General features: G+C 42.2%; 1 protein-coding gene across 2 annotated transcripts in view; it reads right to left on the minus strand.

The window, feature by feature from the left end:
• Window positions 1-23,956, minus strand: part of LOC144595757 (activin receptor type-2A-like) — an 85,688-nt gene that overhangs the window by 26,780 nt on the left and 34,952 nt on the right. For both annotated transcript variants that reach the window (XM_078403368.1, XM_078403367.1), the window contains exons 2-3: window positions 10,851-11,058; window positions 8,502-8,611 (exon numbers count right to left, since the gene is read on the minus strand). In XM_078403368.1, the coding sequence (XP_078259494.1) occupies window positions 8,502-8,611; window positions 10,851-11,058 (318 nt within the window). The remainder of the gene's footprint in view (window positions 1-8,501; window positions 8,612-10,850; window positions 11,059-23,956) is intronic.

The raw sequence follows: 23,956 nt of genomic DNA on the forward strand, positions 1-23,956 counted from the left end.
AAGAAAGCTAATGGCATGTTGGCCTTCATTATGAGAGGATTTAAGTTTAGGAGCAAGAAGGTCCTACTGCAGTTGTGCAGGGCCCTGGTGAGACCGCATCTGGAGTATTGTGTGCAATTTTGGTCTAATTTGAGGAAGGACATTATTGCAATTGAGGGAGTGCAGCGTAGGCTCACCAGGTTAATTCCCCAGATAGCAGGACTGACATATGATCAAAGAATGAGTCGACTGGGCTTGTATTCACTGGAATTTAGTAGGATGAGAGGGGATCTTATAGAAACATAAAATTCTTAAAGGATTGGACAGGCTAGATGCAGGAAAAATGTTCTCCACGCAGGGGGAGTCCAGAACCATGGGTCACAGTTTAAGAATAAGGGGTAGGCCAATTAGGAATGAGACGAGGAAAAAAATGTTCACCCAGAGAGTTAGGAATCTGTGGAATTCTCTGCCACAGAAGGCAGTGGAGGCCAATTCACTGGATGTTTTCAAGAGAGAGTTTGATTTAGCTCTTAGGGCTAAAGGAATCAGGGGATATGGGGAAAAAAGCAGCAACGGGGTACTGATTTTAGATGATCAGCCATGATCATATTGAATAGCGGCGCTGGCTCAAAAGGCCAAATGACCTACTCCTGCACCTATTTTTCTATGTTTCTATGGTTTTAAAAGAATTTAGCACATCAGGCAATACCTGATACGGTCTGTTCATTCCCTCCACAGAAGCTGCCTGACCTGCTGAGTTCTTCTAGCACATTGTCTATTGATCAAGATTCCAGCATTCTTACTTTTTGATTTTGCATTTGCTTTTGAATGGAACATAAAAGTAGGGAAATAACCCTACTTTGGTTATTAACCAAATATTGGTTCCAAATATCCATAGTTTCAACTCTTCCTTCAAATTTTGCAATGAAAGAAAAAGCTAAAATTTAAATAGATAATTTTATCTTTCTGAAGAGAAAACAAGGCCCCAGATTTTCTAGATATTTTACAAATAGATCATCTTACTTCAACACTTTTCACACGACAGTTGTACCCAAACAGATAATTGCATACCAATTATATGTGGAACTGAACTTTAGCATGAACATGTGAAATACGGATATGTGTATATATATATGTATATATATATACATATACATATATATATATTTATTCAACTGAAATCAGAAGAATTTTGTTCCGAAATTACACAAAGGAAGCAAACAAAATTAAGATTATCCCAAGTGATTCAGGATCAGATGTTTCCAAATTATCTGAGAAATTCAGTGTACTATTAATTATTCACATCATACTGTTTCTCAAACAGCCATTAATATAAAGGAGATGACCAATCAATATTCTGTATCTTCTACATCCTATCTTATGGATAATGTAACCTAGTTCCAAACATTAACTTACAACTGGAATATACACGCAGTCTGCTGTACGATCTCGTACATTTAATCACACAGAAATTCAGGGGGAAAAAAGGAACATATATGACAAACATATACAAAAGCCCTTGGAACTGTCCATCCTTTTTCAAGCTATTCTTTATTTCCAGTTACAACAAGTAGACACAAAATGCTGGAGTAACTAAGCAGGACAGGCAGTATGTCTGGAGAGAAGGAATGGGTGATGTTTTGGGTCAAGATCCTTCTTCAGACCCATTCCTTCTCTCCAGAGATGCTGCCTGTCCCTCTGAGTTACTCCAGCATTGTGTCTACCTTTGATTTAAACCAGCATCTGCAGTTCTTTCCTACATAAATAATTATTCCTGAATCGTTTTAAATGGCTTCCTTTGCAAGATACAATTAAATGTCAGCTAGAGACAAGAGCTCCTCCTTTTGGAAAAGAAAATACTTTTCTTACATAGAAACATAGAAAATAGGTGCAGGAGTAGGCCATTCGGCCCTTCGAGCCTGCACCGCCATTCAATATGATCATGGCTGATCATCCAGCTCAGTAAGCTGTACCTGCCTTCTCTCCATACCCCCTGATCCCTTTAGCCACACGGGCCACATCTAACTCCCTCTTAAATAAAGCCAATGAACTGGCCTCAACTACCTTCTGTGGCAGAGAATTCCACAGACTCACCACTCTCTGTGTGAAGAATGGTCTCCTAATCTGAGGAAAGACATTCTAGCCTTAGAGGGAGTCCAGAGAAGGTTCACCAGATTGATCCCTGGGATGGCAGGACTTTCATATGAAGAAAGACTGGATAGACTGGGCTTATACTCGCTGGAATTTAGAAGACTGAGAGGGGATCTTATTGAAACATATAAAATTCTTAAGGGGTTGGAGAGGCTAGATGCGGGAAGATTGTTCCCGATGTTGGGGAAGTCCAGAACCAGGGGTCACAGCTTAAGGATAAGGGACCGAGATGAGAAAACATTTCTTCACACAGAGAGTGGTGAGTCTGTGGAATTCTCTGCCGCAGAAGGTAGTTGAGGCCAGTTCATTGGCTATATTTAAGAGGGAGTTAGATGTGGCCCTTATGGCTAAAGGGATCAGGGGGTATGGAGAGAAGGCAGGTACAGGTTACTGAGCTGGATGATCAGCCATGATCATATTGAATGGCGGTGCAGGCTCGAAGGGCCGAATGGCCTACTCCTGCACCTATTTTCTATGTTTCTATGTTTCTATGAAATGTTTTCTCATCTCGGTCCTAAAAGACTTCCCCCTTTTCCTTAAGCTGTGACCCCTAGTTCTGGACTTCCCCAACATCGGGAATAATCTTCCCGCATTTAGCCTCTCCAACCCCTTAAGAATTTTATATGTTTCTATAAGATCCCCTCTCAGTCTTCTAAATTCCAGCGAGTATAAGCCTAGTCTATCCAGTCTTTCTTCATATGAAAGTCCTGCCATCCCAGGGATCAATCTGGTCATTCTTACACCATTCATTTCTTTGAAAGTAGAAAGGGTCACTTCTGCACAGACGAGCAATGTCACAATAACATTTGAGAAATTCCGTTTTCTGTTTTTTTCTGGAAACATCCACAAAAGCTACACCATGAGATAACATTCAGCTACAAATCTTATCATCCAATATTTATGACAACAACACTGCTGATCAAATCCAGAAAATAAAAAGCCTCACCCAACAATCCAAACCTAGATTAAGTAGTTACTTGGCAACATGATAAAGTATATACAAATATTTGGGAAAAGTAACTGATGCCAATCACACATTAAAATTAACCCAGGCTACCCAATAAAAATCAGCTAGTTTTCCAGAGACGCAGAATGCAATTTTGAAATTAAGGGTTCCCATGATTTGTTTGATTATATCAATTACTTAAATTGTTTATCTGAAAATTTTCCAACTTATTAGGAAGACCCTCGGGATCAAGAACGACAACAGCTCTGTAACCATTGCAGAGTGCAGGATCTGCAAAAGCTACTACAGGCAGTTGAGAGGTTCTGTACTTCATCTGTGGGTTTTGCTGGACTCCCAACCTTATTTGCTGGACTCCCAACCTTATTTCCAAAAACTCTCATAACTCCAAGGTCCTATTTAGAACAATTACCTCTGTCATATGTCCCGCCCCCAGTACCAGCTTAGTTGGGTCCCCTGCTAAGTGCGAAGAATTCGCTAAATTTTCACCAACAAAGTTGAGAACATTAGAATGAACATTTCCCCTCCCACCCGTGACCTAGCTGTCTCACTAGTCTGTTCATCTAAATTGGACTGCTTCCAACCCGTCACTCTATCCTCCCTTGCAAAGCTTGTCTCCGCTATGAAACCTGCAACCTGCCCCCTTGATCCTGCCCCCACTGCCCTTCTGAAGGATGTCATTGCAATAGCCGGTCCCAGCATCCTCTCTATTATCAACAGTTCTCTGGCCACTGGCACTGTTCCAACCAGTTTCAAGCACGCGGTGGTCCAGCCCCTACTGAAAAAACCTAACCTAGACCCCACCTTGCCTAGCAACTACAGACCCATATCCAAACTGCCATTCCTGTCAAAAGTCCTTGAAAAGGCAATTCTAAACCAATTAGTGCCCTACCTGCACCAAAACACCATCCTGGAAAGTTTCTAGTCAGGTTTCAGAGCCCACCACAGCACAGAGTCTGCCTTGTTGAAGGTACACAACGACCTGCTTCTCGCCATCGACACCGGCGACTGTGCAATCCTGCTCCTTCTCGACCTCAGCGCAGCGTTCGATACAGTGGACCACACCATCCTTATTGACCATCTCCGGTACGCGGTTGGCATTGATGGCACTGCCCTGAGCTGGTTCGCTTTGTACCTCAAAGATAGGAGTTTCGCCATCAACATAGGCAGTTATTCTTCTGCTCCAGCTAGCCTCTCCAGCGGAGTTCCACAAGGCTCCATCCTAGGCCCCATTCTCTTCTCTCTATACATGCTCCCCCTTGGCCAAATCATTCAAAGGCACGGCATTTCTTTCCACTGCTATGCCGATGACACTCAGCTTTACCTCCCCCTAAAACCCAACAACCAGTCAAATTTAAACAGCCTCTCACACTGCCTTGAGGACATAAAATGTTGGATGGCACAGAACTTCCTCCAATTAAATGAGAGCAAGTCTGAGGTCATCCTATTCGGCCCCCCCCATCAAATTGATAACAGGCAGTCTTGGAAGTCTGTCCTGCCTAGTCAAACCGCATGTCAAAAACCTCGGCATGATATTTGACTCTGCATTAAAATTTGATAAGCAAGTCAACGCTGTGGTAAAAGCCAGCTTCTTCCAACTTCGAACCATAGCTAAAATCAAACCTTTCCTCCAATTCGACGACACAGAAAAAATCATTCACGCTTTCATTTCCTCCCGCCTAGACTACTGCAACTCCCTATACACTGGGATCAGCCAATCTTCCCTGTCCCGCCTGCAACTGGTCCAAAACGCCGCAGCGAGACTCCTGACGGGTACCCGTAAAAGGGACCACATCACCCCGATTCTGGCCTCTCTCCACTGGCTCCCTGTACGGTACAGAATCAACTTCAAGCTCCTCCTATTCACGTATAAAGCCCTAAATGGACACTCCCCCCCCACATCAAAAATCTTCTAACCCCCCTCTCTAACTCCAGGTCCCTCAGGTCGGCCGACTTGGGGCTACTCACTATCCCGCGGTCTAGGCTTAAGCTCAGGGGTGACCGCGCTTTTGCGGTTGCAGCTCCTAGACTGTGGAACAGCATCCCTCTCCCCATCAGAACTGCCCCCTCCATCGACTCCTTTAAGTCCAGGCTCAAAACCTATTTCTACTCCCTAGCGTTTGAGGCTCATTGAGGAGGCGCTGTGAACTGTTTGCATGCTATACTGTATGTTTCATTTTTTTTCCCATTGGAACCTAATCAGATGTACAGCACTTTGGTCAACGTGGGTTGTTTTTAAATGTGCTATAGAAATAAAATTGACTTGACTTGACTTGACTTGACCAACATGCTCCCATATAAGCTTTAGATCCTCGCTTTCTTCTGGGATGCTTCTCAATTTTGAACGATCACAGAGTATGAATCAGTGAGCATGTTACATGTTCCAGAGAGAACATCCTAGAAATCTACCATGATAGAATATTTTATTGAATTTTAGAAGCTGGTATTTTATGTGTAGAGAATGTAACCTACCCTTTAAAGGTGCCCAAGCATAATTTAGGCCACAATACTGGGATTATGGTTAGGGAAGGACAATGATGCAAATAACCTGCCAATTAATTTGAAGGATGTTGCAGTCAGTATGACAGCACATGCTTGAGCATTGAGGTGCCTGCTACAGCTATTCCACATCCATGAAGTGTTCCAGAAAAGTGTGGTGCCCTGCTACCAACCAGTAGCAGTTAAATTCACCTTTTGGGAATGAGATGGAACACTCCAGTTGGGTGGTGCTGCAACAACAACCTCTCAATGTCCATAAAACCAAGAAACTAACCGTTGACTTGAGAAAGGAGAAGTTGGGAGACCACATGCCAGTTTCCATCGATGGGTCGGCAGTGGAGAAGGCTAGTACAGTACACCCTCACAATAACAGACCTCTTTATAACAGATTACAGTGGGCCGGTTATAGTGGACCGAATCGGTTGTAGACAGAGTTCATTGTTTCACGGAATGACCACTAAGTGGATGAAGCAATTCTTAGTTTAGCTTTAGAGATACAGGTACTGTACATTGATGTTGCTTCTAATGTCCTTACTAGTGTACAAATAAAAGTGTTCTAAATACTTCAGAGAACTACTCATTTAAATAGCATTTTTGTACCATTTTAGCTAGGAGTAGTTTAGCTACAGCGTGTAATCACCAAGTCCATGCTGACCAGCGATCACCCATAAACTAGTTTTGGCCTGCACACTAGGGATAATTCAGTGTGCAGAATAGAACGACCTCCTCCCACATTGTAACATTAATACATTGTGGCAGCGTTGTTTTCCCCTGGGAACGCCCCTCCTCCCACCACCACATCAATGTGCAGACCTGCAGCCCAACTGGCTTTCGTGAACCACCGCCCCACAGACCCAGGCCTGACCCCAGGCGCTCCCCCACAATCGTACAGACCCCCACTTCCCAGCACACTAGTCCCTCCCCACACATTAGGGACAACTCACAGTGCACAAGATAGACCCAGACACCTACAAAACCCACACAAGCTGCAGCAGCCAACCAGACCACAAACCTACATGTCCCTGTAATGCAGGAGGAAAGCTCAGTGCCTGGAGGAAATCCCATGCTGCCACAGGACTCACAAGGTCAGGATCAAACTCAGGTCTCTGGCACTGTAAGGTAGCAACTCTACCGCGGCACCACTGTGACATTCCAAGGTATTGTTATGTGTTTTGTGCCCTTTACCGTTTATTGTCTAGGTACGTTTATTGGCTGTATGACTTTTTCTGGGCCCACAAAGATGTAGTCACAAAGAAGGCACGCCTCGACTTTGAGAAGTTTAAGGAGATTCGGCGTGTGACCGAAGCAGGCTTTCACTGATGCACTGTAGAAAGTATCTTGACTGGTTTCATCATAGCCTGCTGTGGCAATTCCAATGCACAAGAAAGCAAGGGGCGGCAGCGAGTGGCGGACTCAGCCCTTCCGCCATTGAAATGATCTACGTGATCCTATTATAAATGGAATGTTGGCCTTCATAACAAGAGGAGTTGAGTATAAGAGCAAATAAGTCCTTCTGCAGTTGTACAGGGCCCTAGTGAGACCGCACCTGGAGTACTGTGTGCAGTTTTGGTCTCCAAATTTGAGGAAGGATATTCTTGCTATTGAGGGCGTGCAGCGTAGGTTTACTAGGTCAATTCCTGGAATGGCGGGACTGTCGTTTGTTGAAAGACTGGATCGACTAGGCTTGTATACACTGGAATTTAGAAGGATGAGAGGAGATCTTATCAAAATGTATAAGATTATTAAGGGGTTGGACACGTTAGAGGCAGGAAACATGTTCCTAATGTTGGGGGAGTCCAGAACAAGGGGCCACAGTTTAAGAATAAGGGGTAGGCCATTTAGAACTGAGATGAGGAAAAACTTTTTCAGTCAGAGAGTTGTGAAGAATCTGTGGAATTCTCTGCCTCAGAAGGCAGTGGAGGCCAATTCTCTGAATGCATTCAAGAGAGAACTAGATAGAGCTCTTAAGGATAGGGGGTATGGGAGAAGGCAGGAACGGGGTACTGATTGAGAATGATCAGCCATGATCACATTGAATGGCGGTGCTGGCTCGAAGGGCCGAAAGTCCTCCTCCTGCACCTATTGTCTATTGTCTATAAAGGATTCCCATCATCTGAACCATGCCTTTTTCTTGCTGCTACTGTCGAGCGGTGGGTGCAGAAGCCTGAAATCCCACAATATCAGGTGCAGGAATAGCTACTTTCCTATAACCATCAGGTCTTCAACTAATTAGCATTACTCTAATCCTACCTCAGCAATAGAAAACAAAAGATTACCTCTTGCACTATCATGGATGTGTCTCCATTTTCTTCTTACATTCATTTATTGTTTTCACCATCTCATTTACTGATAATTATGTTGGTTGTTGTCTGAGATTATGTGCCCGTGATGCTGCTGCAAGAAGCTTTTCATTGAGCCTTTTCCTCATTGTACTTGTGCAAATGACAATAAGCTTGACTTAACCCAAGTTCGCTATGTTAAAATTTGATACCACATTTCTATATCAGTGACAACATTATCTATTTCATTTCCCTATTCCCCATTCTCACCAATTTCAGGGGTTGTGAAAGATACTCGTTTTATCTTACTAACTCAATAACACTATGTGCAAAACAAAATCATGCTATTAAAAGATTTTCAACCTTGGTACAAGCTAATGTACAGGAGGTACATTAAAAATAAATATTATTTACTTGTTTGATGCACAAACAAAATACAAAAGAAAACATTTTAATAGCATCGAAACATGCCGATTAGGTGCAAAATATCTAAATATCCAATTCCCAATATTTTATTAGTTCTTGATAAATGTGAAGAAGACCAATAAATTGTAGAATTATATGCATCTTTTCACTTACATGGGGTGTAACAGTACATATAAATATAAAAATAAACAAGAGAAACCTACATGGTACATCCTGAATGATTGGGACATGAAAAATTCTCTCATTACACTTGCTTCCTTCGCAACAACAGAAGAACACTTCAGGGCTCTCTTTTGTTTCGATACATTCGCCCCTATGAAACAGAATTACACAGTTTGCTTGGATATTTGCTCAGTCTAATTGTTGCTATAAAGCATACATTTATTTGGTGGAAAACGATTTAAACATTTGAAAAATTCCAGTACAAAAACAGCTCTAAGTAAACAAGAAATAGAAGCATCAAGTATAAAAGGATTGAGCAGAGTAATTATGGATATGTGAAAGAGAAATCATGTTTCACTAATTGAATGAAATTCTTTCACAACATGACGAATAAAAATAAGGGGAGACGTAAATATTGTTTAATTGTATTATCAGAAGACTTTTTGTAAAGTTTCACAAAACCAACTGGTCAGGGGACCTGGAATTGGGGATAAATTACAAGGATTGACAGAAAGCAGAAAAATGGGAATAAACAGGGCTATCTGGTTGGTGGTCGGTGACATACAAGGTACCACAGAGAACAGTGCATGAGCCCCAGGTATTTGTAATATACATCCAGTGAACTGGCAGAGTGGACAAAATGTCACATTCCATCAATCTCCATCTTGAATATACTCAGAGATGATGCCTCTGCTGTTACTCTGATGCGTCATCACTTCCTTATTAACAGATACTAACATTTTTCCTACTTCTGATAATTAGTTAACTGGCCCGTAGTTCTGAGTTTTCCTTTCCATATTCTTAAATAGCAGGTTTACATACACTACCTTACCAATCTGGGGAACCATGCTAAAAATATCTGTAATATTTGGAGTTCACAATCATAAGTAATAGGAGCAGAAATAGGCCATTCGGATCATCAAGTCTATTCTGCCATTCAATCATGGCTGATCTATCTACCCCTCCTAACCCCATTCTCCTGCCTTCTCCCCATAACCCCCGACACCCAAACTAATCAAGAACCTATCTATTTCTGCAGTAAAAATATCCATTGACTTGGTCTCCACAGCCTTCTGTGGCAGAGAATTCCAGATTCACCACTCTCTGACTAAATAAATTCCTCCTCATCTCCTTCTTAAAGGAATGTCCTTTAATTCTGAGGCAATTAACTCCAGTCCTAGACTCTGCCAATAGTGGAAACATTCTCTCTACATCCACTCTATCCAAGACTTTCACTATTCAGTAAATTTCAATTAGGTCCCCCCTCATCCGTCTAAACTCCAGCAAGTACAGGGCCAGTGTCATCAAATACTTATCATATGTTAGCCCACTCACTCCAGCGATCATTCTTGTAAACCTCCTCTGGACCCTATCCAGAGCTATTACATCCTACCTCAGATATGGTGCCTGAAATGGCTCACAACACTCCAAATGCAGCCTGACAAGCACCTTATAGAGCCTCCGCATTACATCACTATTTTTGTATTCTAGCCCTCTTGAAATAAATGCCAGCATCATGTTTGCCTTGCTAACTACCGATTCGACTTGCAAATTGACTTTTATGGAATCCTGCACCAGCACTCCCAGGTCCCTTTGCACCTCCGATTTCTGGATTCTCTCCTCATTTAGAAAATTGTCTATGCCTTTATTCCTACTATCAGAATGCATGGCTCCACACTTTGCCACACTATATTCCATCTGCCACTTCTCTGTCCACTCTCCCAACCTGTCCAAGTCCTTCTGCAGAGTCCCTGATTTCTCTGCACTACCTGCCCCTCCGTCTATTTTTGTATCATCTGCAAACTTGGCCTCAAAGCCTTCAATCCCCTCATCCAAATCATTAATAAACAACCTGAAGAGTCGCAGCCCTAGCACTAACCCCTGCAGAAATTCGCTAGTCACTGGCAGCCAACCAGTAAAAGCCCCCTTTATTGTCACTCTCTGCCTTCTGCCATCCAGCTATTCAAGCTAGAATGTGCCCTTTGATACCATGGGGGGTCTCATCTTCCTTCGCAACCTCACAATCCATGCATCCTATATCTCTATTGACAGCCCCTTCATAAGCTTGGAATAGGAGTTTCTCAGCTTTCAATTCCACTGATCTCTCTGATAATATTTTTTTTAACCAATGGCGATTTTTTTCAGCTTGGCCTTCGCTCTAGATTTGTTTCTTTCTCCAACATTTCCAACAATATTTTGTGTTTTCTTCCATGACAGAAAATGAATATTCATTTAATTTCTCTCTGCAATTTCTTATTTCCAAATATAATTTCTTCAGTCTCAGCCAGTGAGGAACACACATTAAACTTCTCTTAGTCTTTTCCTCTTTACGTATCATAGAAGTTTTTGAGGATTCTGTAAAAAGATGGAAGCAAACATATTTAGCCTACTTGTCATAGCAGTTCCAATCATCCAGCCAACAGCCTCCTTTCACAATTTCAATGGTACCAGAGACGTTCTTCCATGTGGCATAACAGTGGCCCCGTTTATCTTTTTCTTCAACGCAGTTCTCAATCCCAGTGTGATTTGTCCGGTCTTTCTCCCTATTTGCACTATAGATAATGCATACTTGCTTCTCGGATCGACCGAGTATAGCACCTGAAAGAAAATTTTGGTTGGATTTAATGATAATATAAACAACAAAAAAATCAATGGTATATTGCATCAAATACCACCTAATAGGATTGAGATTAAAAAAAGGTGTATCATTGGATAAAGTATTTTTCCCATCTGGATTAATTATACAATTAAGTATTTACATATGGAATGATCAAACACGCACAAAAATGGTAATGGTAATAATAATTGAATACAATGCCCAGATATTTACCAAATCAAAAAATATAGAGTATCAATTCTGCATTTATGTATAAACAGAATTCCTATTTCAGGTGCACCTATATAGTAGCACATTTACGATATTATTTAAATAGGATGTTAATTTCAATCTGAATTCTCCATCTTTGCTGTCAAGGGGTGATAATTGATGGGTACCCATCCACGATTTGAAAATAAACTCAAGCAGAAATGTTTTCACTCAAAATTTTCTGAAGACCAGGCATGTGAGTGAGGTAAAAAGAGGAAATGAGCCGAGCACTTGCGCGAGGCGTACAGTGCGGGTCAAGAAATTGGATTTTTTTTGGGAAATTTACACACAAAATTACCCGTTTCAAGCCTCTTTTAGTGCATTTCAAAGTAAAAACGGACATTACAAAATTATGTGAATATGACACTGTATACTAATAACATTTAGAAGTAAATTTGCACATTAATTGATAATCAGCCTAAAAAGGTGGCAATTGGCTTTTCTGCTGTGTTTTAACCCCGTTTTAATTAATTTAGTTATATAATCTTGCACTTAAATTTAAATTTAAATTTAATATTTACTCATTACAGTTCCACCACTGATTTTCTGGCACTCTTGGTTCCAGAGCTTTGCTGGTTTATCCAGCCGGCCAAGGAAGTCAGCTATGGGGATAGATGTGCTGGCTCCAGCTGGGCTGGAGTTCCAGAGCCCCAGCTGCAGGTTGCAAATTCAACCAACTGATCGGCCGTGGAAGTCCCGATGAGGTCGAAAATGACTGCCTTGCCCAGCCAAGGTGCCACATTTTCAGGGAGACTTACAGGGTGCGGGGGATTTCTAGAGCCACCTCTAGAGGAACCCTAGTGTTAATTACAAGTCTATACATCGTTTATTTTCTTATTTTTTTCTTTCTTTCAATCCGATTTTTCCGTTTATTTGGCAGTGAAAAACGTGGAACTCATGCAAAAAGCGAGGAAATTGTTTTTAAAAAAGCGGAAATCTGCGGAAACGCCGAAAATTCACATGCTTGGAAGACTATGATTATCATATCATATCATATCATATCAATACAGCCGGAAACAGGCCTTTTCGGCCCTCCAAGTCCGTGCCGATTAGCTGGGATTACTAGCTTTATCTATCATTTTACCAGGAAATGCCAGAAAACAAATTTCACATACCAGTGGGGGCAGGGTTTAAGGAGCTTTCTTGAAACTCGAGCAATTCACAACCTCACATCGCTTCCTAGTACAAGATCTTACCAAATTGCAAGATAATTTGCTGACAAGATAAAACTGTGTGAAGTATCAATTTTCTATTAATTGTGGGTCTGGAGTTTGGAATGGATAGACATTTGGCAAACCCCAGAAATTTGCACGATGGAGCCCAGAGACTCCATGATCATGAGAGCTGTTAGTCTTCCAAAAGGCACGGTTAGATGGTTGTACCCATAGTGCAAAAATAACAATTTATGCAGGACACTACCATATCACATAAAGTCAAATCTTTTTATAAATTAATCAATAGAAGCTTCAAATTTCAGTTGAAAATTAATCTTAATATATGCTGTGATACGTTTTTCTGATGTGACAATAAATTGGGAGACAGCATTTCAAATTCAGAAAAATAAATCAAGTCTAACATAACTTTTTAAACTAAAACAAATTTGCAATCGTGACCACACCAAGGTAAAAAAAATTAACATGCACAAAGGTTCTTAGTAAGTTGTATGCTATATTAAAATTATAGCAGCAAACACGTCTTCTGAATGTGTGTTGCTTACTGAAGTCAAATTAGAAAATGAGCAATTTTGCAGTTTCTACAACTTCCAATAGGCTTATATAGTTGAATGGTTAACAACCAGCTCTTCTAGTAGGACCTGGCAGTCAAAACACAAGTGTTCAATGAAATGGCCGCCTGATCTATTCTTAGTCTCACCAATGTATATGAGACCATATTGAGAAAACGGAATGCAACAGATAAGGTTGGAAGAGGGCATTAAAAGATCAACTGTTTTAACTCCCTCCACAGATGTTGCATGACTCGCTGAGTTCCTTCATCAGTTTGGTTTTTGCTCAAGATTCTAGCATTCCAGCATCTAGTTTCTTGTACTTCTACTTCAACCTTTTTATGGGAATGTTGACCAAAAATTGAAAGTTGTTTATAATTTTCTGTTTACTGCTTGGCTAAATTGCAAGTAGCATGGTGAAAATCATAAATTTCAAATATAACATATTTATTGGAAGGGAGCTAATATTGTGTTTAACACAAAGAACATAAAGCCTGTCATTTCAGTCCAGTTTTTTTTTAACACTGACAAAGAGCAGTTCAAAATAGGATATATAAAATAAAGTTTTCATTGCAAGGTAAGTCAGCAGCATAGGAGAATCTAGAGTTCTTTGCCGGGTAATCCACATTTTGAACAATCATTCATATGAAATCGGACCGCTTCTTGCAATTTGTGAAGAATTCAAAAGTTGGGAAGCAAATATTCTCTATTCAAGTAACATGGTTAAATCATATCACTACAGACATACTTGTACAGATGAAAAAATTTCCGGGTGAAATTTTTCAGAACATATTTACTGCACAATTCCAACCATGGCGACAAGTATAACTTTGTTTTCAACTTTCCCCTCTCACTTTACAGTCATACCCTCTAGCATTTGACATTTTCACCCTGGGAAAAGCACTGACTACACCACCCCATTACAGGAAGGATGTGGAGACTTTGGAAAGGGAGGTTCACCAGACTAATGCCTGGATTAATAGCTACAAGGAGAGGTTAGACAGACTTGGATTGTTTTCTCTGGAATGCCAGAGGTTGTGGGGAAACCTGATAGAAGTATATAAAATTATGAGGAATAGATAGGAATAGAACCTAATTCCCAGGATGGAAATATCAAATACTAGAGAGCCAAACTTTAAGGTAAGACGGGCAAAATTTAAACAGGATGTGCGGGGCAATTAAAAAAAAAAGAGGCTGGCGAGTGCCTGGAACTTGCTGCCGGGGGTGGTGATGTAGGCAGCTTCGATAGTTGCATTTGGATAAGCACGTGGAAATGCAGAGAATTGAAGGACATGGATTATGTGCGTGCATATACTACACTTACGGATGCAGGATATCCCACACTTACCTTGGCTACCTTCTACCTATTTATGCATCCATATAAACTCTTAAAGGTTGTTTTGGCATTACAAGTTTTCCCTCAAAGTAATTTTCTTCCTTATGATCTCTTCCTCTTTTGTTACTGGATCCTAAAAAACAACTTCCTAGTCCTCTGGTACCAGATACCTTTGCCACGTTATATGCACTATTTTTCTATTTTATATATAAGCTTAACTATACTGTAATCAATTCCTCTTCATTACACTGATTTCTAACCACCACACCCTGCTTTCAATCCTCCAGCTCCCCAACTCTTTTTTAAAAACAAAAAAGAATTCAGATATATTTATAGTGTATTTATAGTGGGCTCTTTCAAATTGGCATACACACTTGGTTGTTGACACAAGGTATTCTATTATTTAAAATAAGCATTCTATGGAGCCAGATTTTTAATCTATTCAGCATATATGGACATTATGTGTAATGATCCAAAATTCAAATATCTGCAAGATATTCGTACAAGTTTATACAATGGCCAATAACTTCCTCGTTCCATTTGAATCACAAAAAAAGATGAATTTGATACCAGCAGCTAATATCACAGGCAGTTCAAATTTTTGATATGCCTTGCCACGATAACATTTACCAGAAAGGCTCATTCAAATTTATACCATATAGATTTCAAAAAAAGTGAGCAGAGAAAAAGAATTTTGACCTATTTGAAGTCATCTAATTTACACCCTTGCCCATGGTGAAAGTTAGATAAAGGCTAGTTAAATAAAGGTATGTACTAAAAACTAAGGAACTCTGAATAACTCTTCAAAGCTGGTTTTAGGATCAACATCAATAGTTTCTTCTGTAGTAATTACATCGGCATCTTTATTTATATCTTGCAATGAATGTAAAAACTGGAAGTGGTTCCATATTTGCACTAAAAGACCTGTTTGTAATGGAGATATTTTTAAAACAAACATTTTTAGTATAACATCTTCAAATTCAAGTCAAATATAAACTCAGGAAAAGTTACCATTGGGAATAGTGTATTCCTTCAGAGTGTATGGTTACATTACTTTGTCAAAGGAAAATATTGTTTCTATGTACTGATGCCAGAATTAGCCAACATTAATTGAAGTAGTCAGGTATATCGCCGGACAACAAAAGTCATAAAATACAGGTTCGTTTTAAGTCATCAATGATGAAATTTTCCACTCTGATCAAATTTAAGGCACTCAGTGAACGAATATTTTGGATCACTTTAGTTGGTAGCATTTAACTCAATATGTCAATTACGTACTGAACTACAGAAACGTGAATTGTATTGCCTGTGTGGCATTTTAAAAACTAATTATAACATGATAAAGATTCCATATACTATAAAGTAGTATAAGAAGATAACTGCAGATGCTGGTACAAATCGAAGGTATTTATTCACAAAATGCTGGAGTAACTCAGCAGGTCAGGCAGCATCTCGGGAGAGAAGGAATGGGTGACGTTTCGGGTCGAGACCCTTCTTCAGACTGATCAGTCTGATCGACCCGAAACGTCACCCATTCCTTCTCTCCCGAGATGCTGCCTGACCTGCTGAGTTACTCCAGCATTTTGTGAATAAATACCATATACTATAAACCCTTGTTATAACAGACCAAATGGGGAGGGGGGGGATGGTGTTGAGCAGCCGAGTAAGGCATTCGCTCCAACCACCTAGTAGTTTTCAAATATAGTTTTTTTTAACAGCTTTAAATGTATTTTTGTTATTGCAAGCTCAAAGTACTAAAGGCTGCTTGTTGCAATTTGTGTCTTAGCGCTTGCTTATCAATTTCAATAGCCTCCAGTTTAACTAGCAGCCTGTGTTCTTAAAGGGACAGTCCACTATAACTGAAATCTGTTATAAAGAGGTCTGTATTAACGAGGTCTTATTGCATACTAGAAAAGAGGGGCCCGTTGGGCCCGTCCCCACACCCCCCAATCTCTCCTCCCCCAGCCCCACTCTTACTCTCCAAGTGTGCCCGTTGGGCCCGTCCTCCTGATCTGTGTATGTCAAGTGACCACTATAGCCTTCTTTTTTTTTTTTTTTTCCTAATCAGATGTGCAGCACTTTGGTCAACATGGGTTGTTTTTAAATGCGCTATACAAATATAATTGACTTGACTTGACTTGACTTGACTTGCAATAACAAAACAATCAGTGCTTTTCTGGAAACTTTTCGAAACAATGTAGCCGTCACAAGCTGAAAACTAAATCCTTTTCTGTCTGTCAAATTACCACTATAACTGTCTTTTTTTTTTTTTTCCTAATCAGATGTGCAGCACTTTGGTCAACGTGGGTTGTTTTTAAATGTGCTATACAAATAAAACTGACTTGACTTGACTTGACTTGACTTGACTTGCAATAACAAAAAAGACTACTTGGAAGCTTTTCGAAACAATGTAGCCGTCACAAGCTGAAAACTAAATCCTTTTCTGGAAACTTTTGGAAACAAATGTAGCCGTCACAAGCCACAAGCTGAAAACTAAATCTGCACCGCAGCGCCCCCCTGAAAAATGGGGGGGCAGCGCTTTAAAACCTCTGTAACTTAAAAAACACGCGACCAAATTAAATGAAAATATCACGGCCGAGCGAGCGCGAGATTGGCGATTGAGGCGGTGCAAAAACCGTCGTGCTACGGTCCGCCGTTTTGCTGCAATCGCTGTTACGTATAAATATACGATATATTCAGGTCAAACCCAAAAAAAATATATAAACAAGATCTGAGTTTTAATAGTATATACTAGAAAAGAGGGCCCGTTGGGCCCGTCCCCACACCCCCCATTCTCTCCTCCCCCAGCCCCACTCTTACTCTCCAAGTGTGCCCGTTGGGCCCGTCCTCCTGATCTGTGTATGTCAAGTGACCACTATAACCTTCTTTTTTTTTTTTTTTCCTAATCAGATGTGCAGCACTTTGGTCAACGTGGGTTGTTTTTAAATGTGCTATACAAATATAATTGACTTGACTTGACTTGTAATAACAAAAACGACTACTTAAAAAACACGCGACCAAATTAAATGAAAATATCACGGCCGAGCGAGCGCGAGATTGGCGATTGAGGCGGTGCGAAAACCGTCGTGCTACGGGTCCGCCGTTTTGCTGCAATCGCTGTTACGTAGGTCAAACCCAAAAAATATATATATATATATTCACAAGATCTGAGTTTTAGTATTATACTAGAACAAGTGTGCCCGTTCAAAGCGGGCCCTTTGGGCCCGTCCCCTCACCTCCCATTTTCTCCTCCCCCAGCCCCACTCTTACTCTCCCCACACCCTCCCCTTGGGCGGTGAGGTAGTGGTGGAGGGAGGGAGGTGTTGAGGATGGACCCGGGGGGGGGGGGGGGGGATAGCGGGGAGATGTTCTCCCGGGTGTGGGAGAGAGGAGAGAAGCAGGGGGGGAGAGGAGAGGTGAGCCGGTGATCGCGGGCTGGCGCCGCTAACGGCGTCCATTTTTTTGTTGCGAGTGAGGAGATTCCGCGCATGCGTGCTGAGCACAGAGTGAGGAGATTCCGCGCATGCGTACTGAGCACTGCCTCACCGCAGCGCCCTCTATCGAAACCTCAATAAGGGGGGGGGCATTGCATTAAAACCTGTGTAACTTAAAAAATATGCGACAGAATTAAATAAAAAAATCATTTTCCAGCATTGGCCCGCGTGGTGATTAAGGCGGTACAAAAATCGTGGCGCTACGGTTCACCGTTTTGCCGTATTCAGCCGACATCAGTGGAATATATATACAACGCTACAAGATCTGAGTTTTAGTAGTATATAGATAGATAGATAGATGGAATCTTGATCATGTCACATATACATATACACACACACATATATATGCATACACACACACGCACATATATACACATATATATATACACACACACATACATATATACACACACACATATATATATATATATATATATATATATATATATATATACACACACACACATATATATATAGACACACACAGTATTTTATCTCTATTAAGTTTCTTCCTGCAAAACTTAAAAATCCAATCATTACAAAGTGTCCTTCAAGAATCTTTTAATCTTACGAGTAAGATGGTATTAAACAAGTAAAAGGTAGGATTGAAGAGTTTAATATGATCCGAATTTCCATAATCCCTGCCACTATAAAGATTCAATATACCTGGCTCTACTGTTCTCCAATGTCAGATATGACCTACGATTTACTTTTATTTGGGTTCTTTTAGTTTTCTTCCAGATATTCTCAAAAAAGGAACCTAATCGACTCCATGCAACATTCTCAGGTTTATTTTACATACGATATTTCCAAGCACAGCAGATTAATACAACACCCAAATACAACTATAAATTGAAACACACACTACCCAGAAACCTCTCTGCATTCTCCAGCATTGCATGTATTAATTATCTTCATGCAAGGAAGCAAACTTGTTTCAAGTAAACATCTTTCAATGTTATAAACTACCGCTTAAAAAAATACATCCACCATCTCAGATCTGAGGCAATCAGATTAAAATATCAATACAAGCATTAGTTCAAAATCAGCTAACTTTCCAGGGTTAAAAAGTACAGATACCAGGCATGTGAGCGAGATTAAAATAAAAGGAAAAGAGCCGAGCACTTGCGAGCACGTGATTGAGGTAAAAAAAAAAAGGGAAATTTACACAAAATTACCCGTTTCAAGTCTCTTTTAGTGCATTACAAAATAATGTGAATATGTCACTGTACACTAATAACATTTAAGTAAATTTGCACATTAATTGATAATCAGCCCAAAAAGGTGGTTTTTCTGTTGTGTTTTATATTTTAATCCCGTCTTAATTAATTTAGTTATATAATCTTGCACTTAAATTTTATATTTACTCATTACAGTTCTACCATTCAAAGGTATTTATTCACAAAATGCTGGAGTAACTCAGCAGGTCAGGCAGCATCTCGGGAGAGAAGGAATGGGCGACGTTTCGGGTCGAGACCCTTCTTCAGACTGATGTCGGGGGGCGGGACAAAGGAAGGATATGTGGTGACAGGAAGACAGTGGGAGATCTGGGAAGGGGGAGGGGAAGAGAGGGACAGAGGAACTATCTAAAGTTGGAGAAGTCAATGTTCATACCACTGGGCTGCTAGCTGCCCAGGCGAAATATGAGGTGCTGTTCCTCCAATTTCCGGTGGGCCTCACTATGGCACTGGAGGAGGCCCATGACAGAAAGGTCAGACTGGGAATGGAATGGGGAGTTGAAGTGCTCAGCCACCGGGAGATCAGATTGGTTAAGGCAGACTGAGCGCAGGTGTTGAGCGAAGCGATCGCCGAGCCTGCGTTTGGCGTGTGGCGGTGCCTAACGGCTGCGGCTCGCTGGCAGTCTGTTTGTCCTTTGTCCTTTTTTGTTTGTGTGTTGGTGTTGGGATGTTTTGTTTTGGTTGTGTATGTGTGGGGGGGGGGGGGGGCGTGTATGTGTGGGGGGGGGTGTATGTGGGGGGGGGAATCTTTCTTTTTTTAGGTCTCTTCCTCGGGGCCTTCCATCGCCCGGTGCGGCGCGGCCACAGGACTGAACAGCGCCCGGTGCGGCCGCGGGGCCTTCTATCGCCCGGTGCGGCTCGACCGTGGGGCCTTCTATCGCCCGGTGCGACGCGGCCGCGGAGCCTTCCGTCGCCCGGTGCGGCTCGGCCGCGGGACTGAACAGTGGCCGGTGCGGCGCGGCCGCGGGGCCTTCTATCGCCCGGTGCGGCTCGGCCGCGGGGCCTTCTATCGCCCGGTGCGGCGCGGCCGCGTGACTGAACAGCGCCCGGCGCGGCTCGGCCGCGGGACTTTCCAGCGAGGCGCGGCCGCGGGACTTTCCATCGCCCGGTGCGGCTCGGCCGCGTGGACTTTCCATCTCCTTGCGGGGGCTGTGCGGGTCGGTCGCCTCGTTAGGGGTCGAGTTGTCTGTACGTGGGAGGGGCATGGGGGAAGAGAGAGGGGAAGTTTTTGGCCTCCATCACAGTGAGGGGGTGTTTGGAGTCACTGTGATGGATGTTTGTGTTGGGGTTGTGTCTTGTGTTTTTGTACTGCTGGCTAAGTAATCTCGTTCTGAACGAATGACAAAAATAAAGCTATTTTGGATTTTATTTTTTTTGGATTTTGGTTTCACCAAGGTAAAGAAGTTGACATCTAGTGCAGAGGATGCAATAGATGAGGTTGGAGGAGGTGCAGGTGAACCTCTGTCTCACCTGGAAAGACTGTTTGGGTCCTTGGATGGAGTTGAGGGGGGAGGTAAAGGGACAGGTGTTGCATCTCCTGCGGTTGATGGGGAAAATGCCCGGGGATGGGGTGGTTTGGGTAGGAAGGGACGAGTGGACCAGGGAGTTACGGAGGGAACGGTCTCTGCGGAACGCAGAAAGGGGAAGGTATGGGAAGATATGGCCAGTGGTGGGGTCCCGTTGTAGGTGACGGAAATGTTGGAGGATGATGTAGGTGACGGAAATGTCGGTGGAGTTGCCCAGTCACTCTACACTTCCATCCCCCACAAGGATGGTCTCGAAGCCCTCCGTTTCTTCCTCGACCGTAGAACCAGCCAATCCCCATCAACTAACACTCTCCTCCACCTAGCAGAGCTGGTTCTTACCCTTAACAACTTCTCCTTTGACTCCTCCCACTTCCTCCAAACTAGAGGCGTAGCTATGGGCACTCGCATGGGCCCTAGCTATGCCTGCCTCTTTGTCGGGTACGTCGAACAATCCCTGTTCCGGGCGTACACTGGCCCCATCCCCGAACTCTACCTCCGCTACATCGACCACTGCATTGGTGCTACATCGTGTACCCATGCAGAACTCACTGACTTCATACACTTCACTTCCAATTTCCACCCTGCCCTTAAATATACATGGACTATCTCCGACATCTCCCTCCTGTTTCTGGACCTCACCATCTCTATCACAGGAGACAGACTAGTGACTGACATCTAATAAAAACCCACTGACTCGCACAGCTATCTGGACTACACTTCTTCTCACCCGGTCGTCTCCTGCAAAAAGTCTATCCCCTACTCTCCGTTCCTCCGTCTACGCCGCATCTGCGCCCGGGATGAGGTGTTTCACACTAGGGCATCAGAGATGTCCTCATTCTTCAGGAAATGGGGCTTCCCCTCTTCCATTATAGATGAGGCTCTCGAAGTTAAGCCTCAAATTCCAGTTTTTCATTTATTAATCACTTCTGGGACCTCAGCAGGACGCCATCTGAGGCCTATTCATTGTCAAGACCTTGTTAAGCCTCCTGTGTCCAAAGAACCACCTAGATCAGCCATCTTGGTATCGGCAGATTACTATCATGTGCACTAAGGTACAGTGAAAATTTGCATGCTATCGAATTGAATCAGTTTATACTATATACAAGTACAATCAAACCAGATACAGGTTCAACAGGAAGGGCCAACAGAAGAATGTATGCTCAATTGGCGATGGATGTGGAACCATGATCTGGACCTAGCATAATTTGTGACATTAAGTTTCCTGGAATTCTCTCATCTACTCGAAAGGAGGTACTAAGGCTATTTTTATGATACTTCAAATTCTTTTTTCCCCCCGCAGTATTTTGTGTAACAAATTGTTAATTTCTGTCAACTAATCTATGGTGAGTTTTTTTCTTTTGAGGTAGAAATAGGACAATTTTTTCGCTAATATTTGGATTTTATAAAAATGTACAATAATTTTAAGAACCCCCCGCCCTCTGTGCTGGGGTAATATTTCAAGTAGATTTTTTATTACATTTGGGTTTGGGGTTGAGACCCTTCTTTAGACTGAAGGGTCTCGACCCAAAATGTCACCTATTCCTTCCCTCCAGAGATGCTGCCAGTCCTGCTGAGTTACTCCAGCATTTTGTGTCTACCGTAGAAGTATAATATTGTGTCCACTGTGGAAACGTGGTTACAAGAGCGACAAGGCTGGCAGCTGAATGTTCCAGGATTTCAATGTTTAAGACAATGTTTCGAAATTAAAGGTAGGGAAAAGTAGAGGAGTTGCACTAATAATCAGCGAGCCTGTCAAAGCAGCATTCAGAAAGGACATACTAGAGGGTTCGTCCACTGAGTTGATATGGATGGAGCTTAAAAATAATAAAGGCCAAAGCACTCTAATGGGATTGTAATCTCAGCTCCTCGATAGCAAGCAGTAGATAGAGGAACAGATAAGTAGACAGGTTACCGAAAGATGCAAAAGCACAGGGAAGCTTGAGTGGGTAACATTGCCAATATTGACTGGGACTTGCTCAGTGTCAAAGGCTTAGACGGGAATTTGTTACGTGTATCTAAGTGGGTTTCTTGAAACAGTATGTGGATAGTCCAACCAGAGAAGGGAATATACTTCTGAGGAAATGAGGAAATAAACCAGTTACAAAGCTTTTGTTACATGAAAAATCATATTGTGGGAGTTACATTAAATCCCAAACTTTCACAGGGGATACCAGGTGTGGTGAATTGTAAGTCAGAAGCTAGTCACTCTTTCCAGTAAGAATGTAGTAAATCAAAAGCAAACCACACTGGTTTTAAATAGGATCAAGTACAAAAGACGCAACTTCAGTCAAATATAAGACAGCAGGTGCCAAGAGATTATTTTCCTCCAATTTAACACAAAATTATGTTTAAAATAGTCACCAAATAGGTTCCTTGTCTTTCGTTGCAGCAAACCAGTCCTTCCTAGTGACAAATTAAATTATATTCAATTCTTTATTGTTGTGACTATTCATTAAGTGAATATCCACTCACCGTGGGAAAATATTCACCGTTGGAGACCTGTATTTTAATACAAGGATAATACTTTTACATTTGGTGTTTAAACTGACATTTAAAGTCAGTGTAGCATAGACAGAACATGTTTGGAGAGCTTTTTGCTCTCCAATCCCACCATTGATTTTCCGGCACTCTTGGTTCCAGAGCTTTGCTGGTTTATCCAGCTGGCCAAGGAAGTCAGCTATGGGGATAGATGTGCTGGCTCCAGCTGGGCTGGGGTTCCGGAGCCCCGGCCGCAGGTTACAAATTCAACCCACCGATCGGCCGTGGAAGTCCCGATGAGGTTGATTGGCTGCCTTGCCCAGCCAAGGTGCCACATTTTCGGGGAGACTTCCAGGGCACGGGGGATTTCTCACGGAACCCCTGGCGACCTCTAGCGGAACTCTATAACCATATAACCATATAACAACTACAGCACGGAAACAGGCCCGTTCGGCCCTACCAGTCCACACCGACCACTCTCCCTGACCTAGTCTCATCTACCTGCACTCAGACCATAACCCTCTAATCCCCTCTTATCCATATACCTATCCAATTTACTCTTAAATAATAACATTGAGCCTGCCTCTACCACTTCCACCGGAAGCCCATTCCATACAGCCACCACCCTCTGAGTAAAGAAGTTACCCCTCATGTTACCCCTAAACTTTTGTCCCTCAATTCTGAAGCTATGTCCCCTTGTTGGAATCTTCCCCACTCTCAAAGGGAAAAGCCTACCCATGTCAACTCTGTCCGTCCCTCTCAAAATTTTAAAAACCTCTATCAAGTCCCCCCTCAACCTTCTACGCTCCAAAGAATAAAGACCCAACCTGTTCAA

Source organism: Rhinoraja longicauda, chromosome 8 (genome assembly GCF_053455715.1).
Source record: "Rhinoraja longicauda isolate Sanriku21f chromosome 8, sRhiLon1.1, whole genome shotgun sequence".
Classification (NCBI taxonomy): Eukaryota; Metazoa; Chordata; class Chondrichthyes; order Rajiformes; family Arhynchobatidae; genus Rhinoraja; species Rhinoraja longicauda.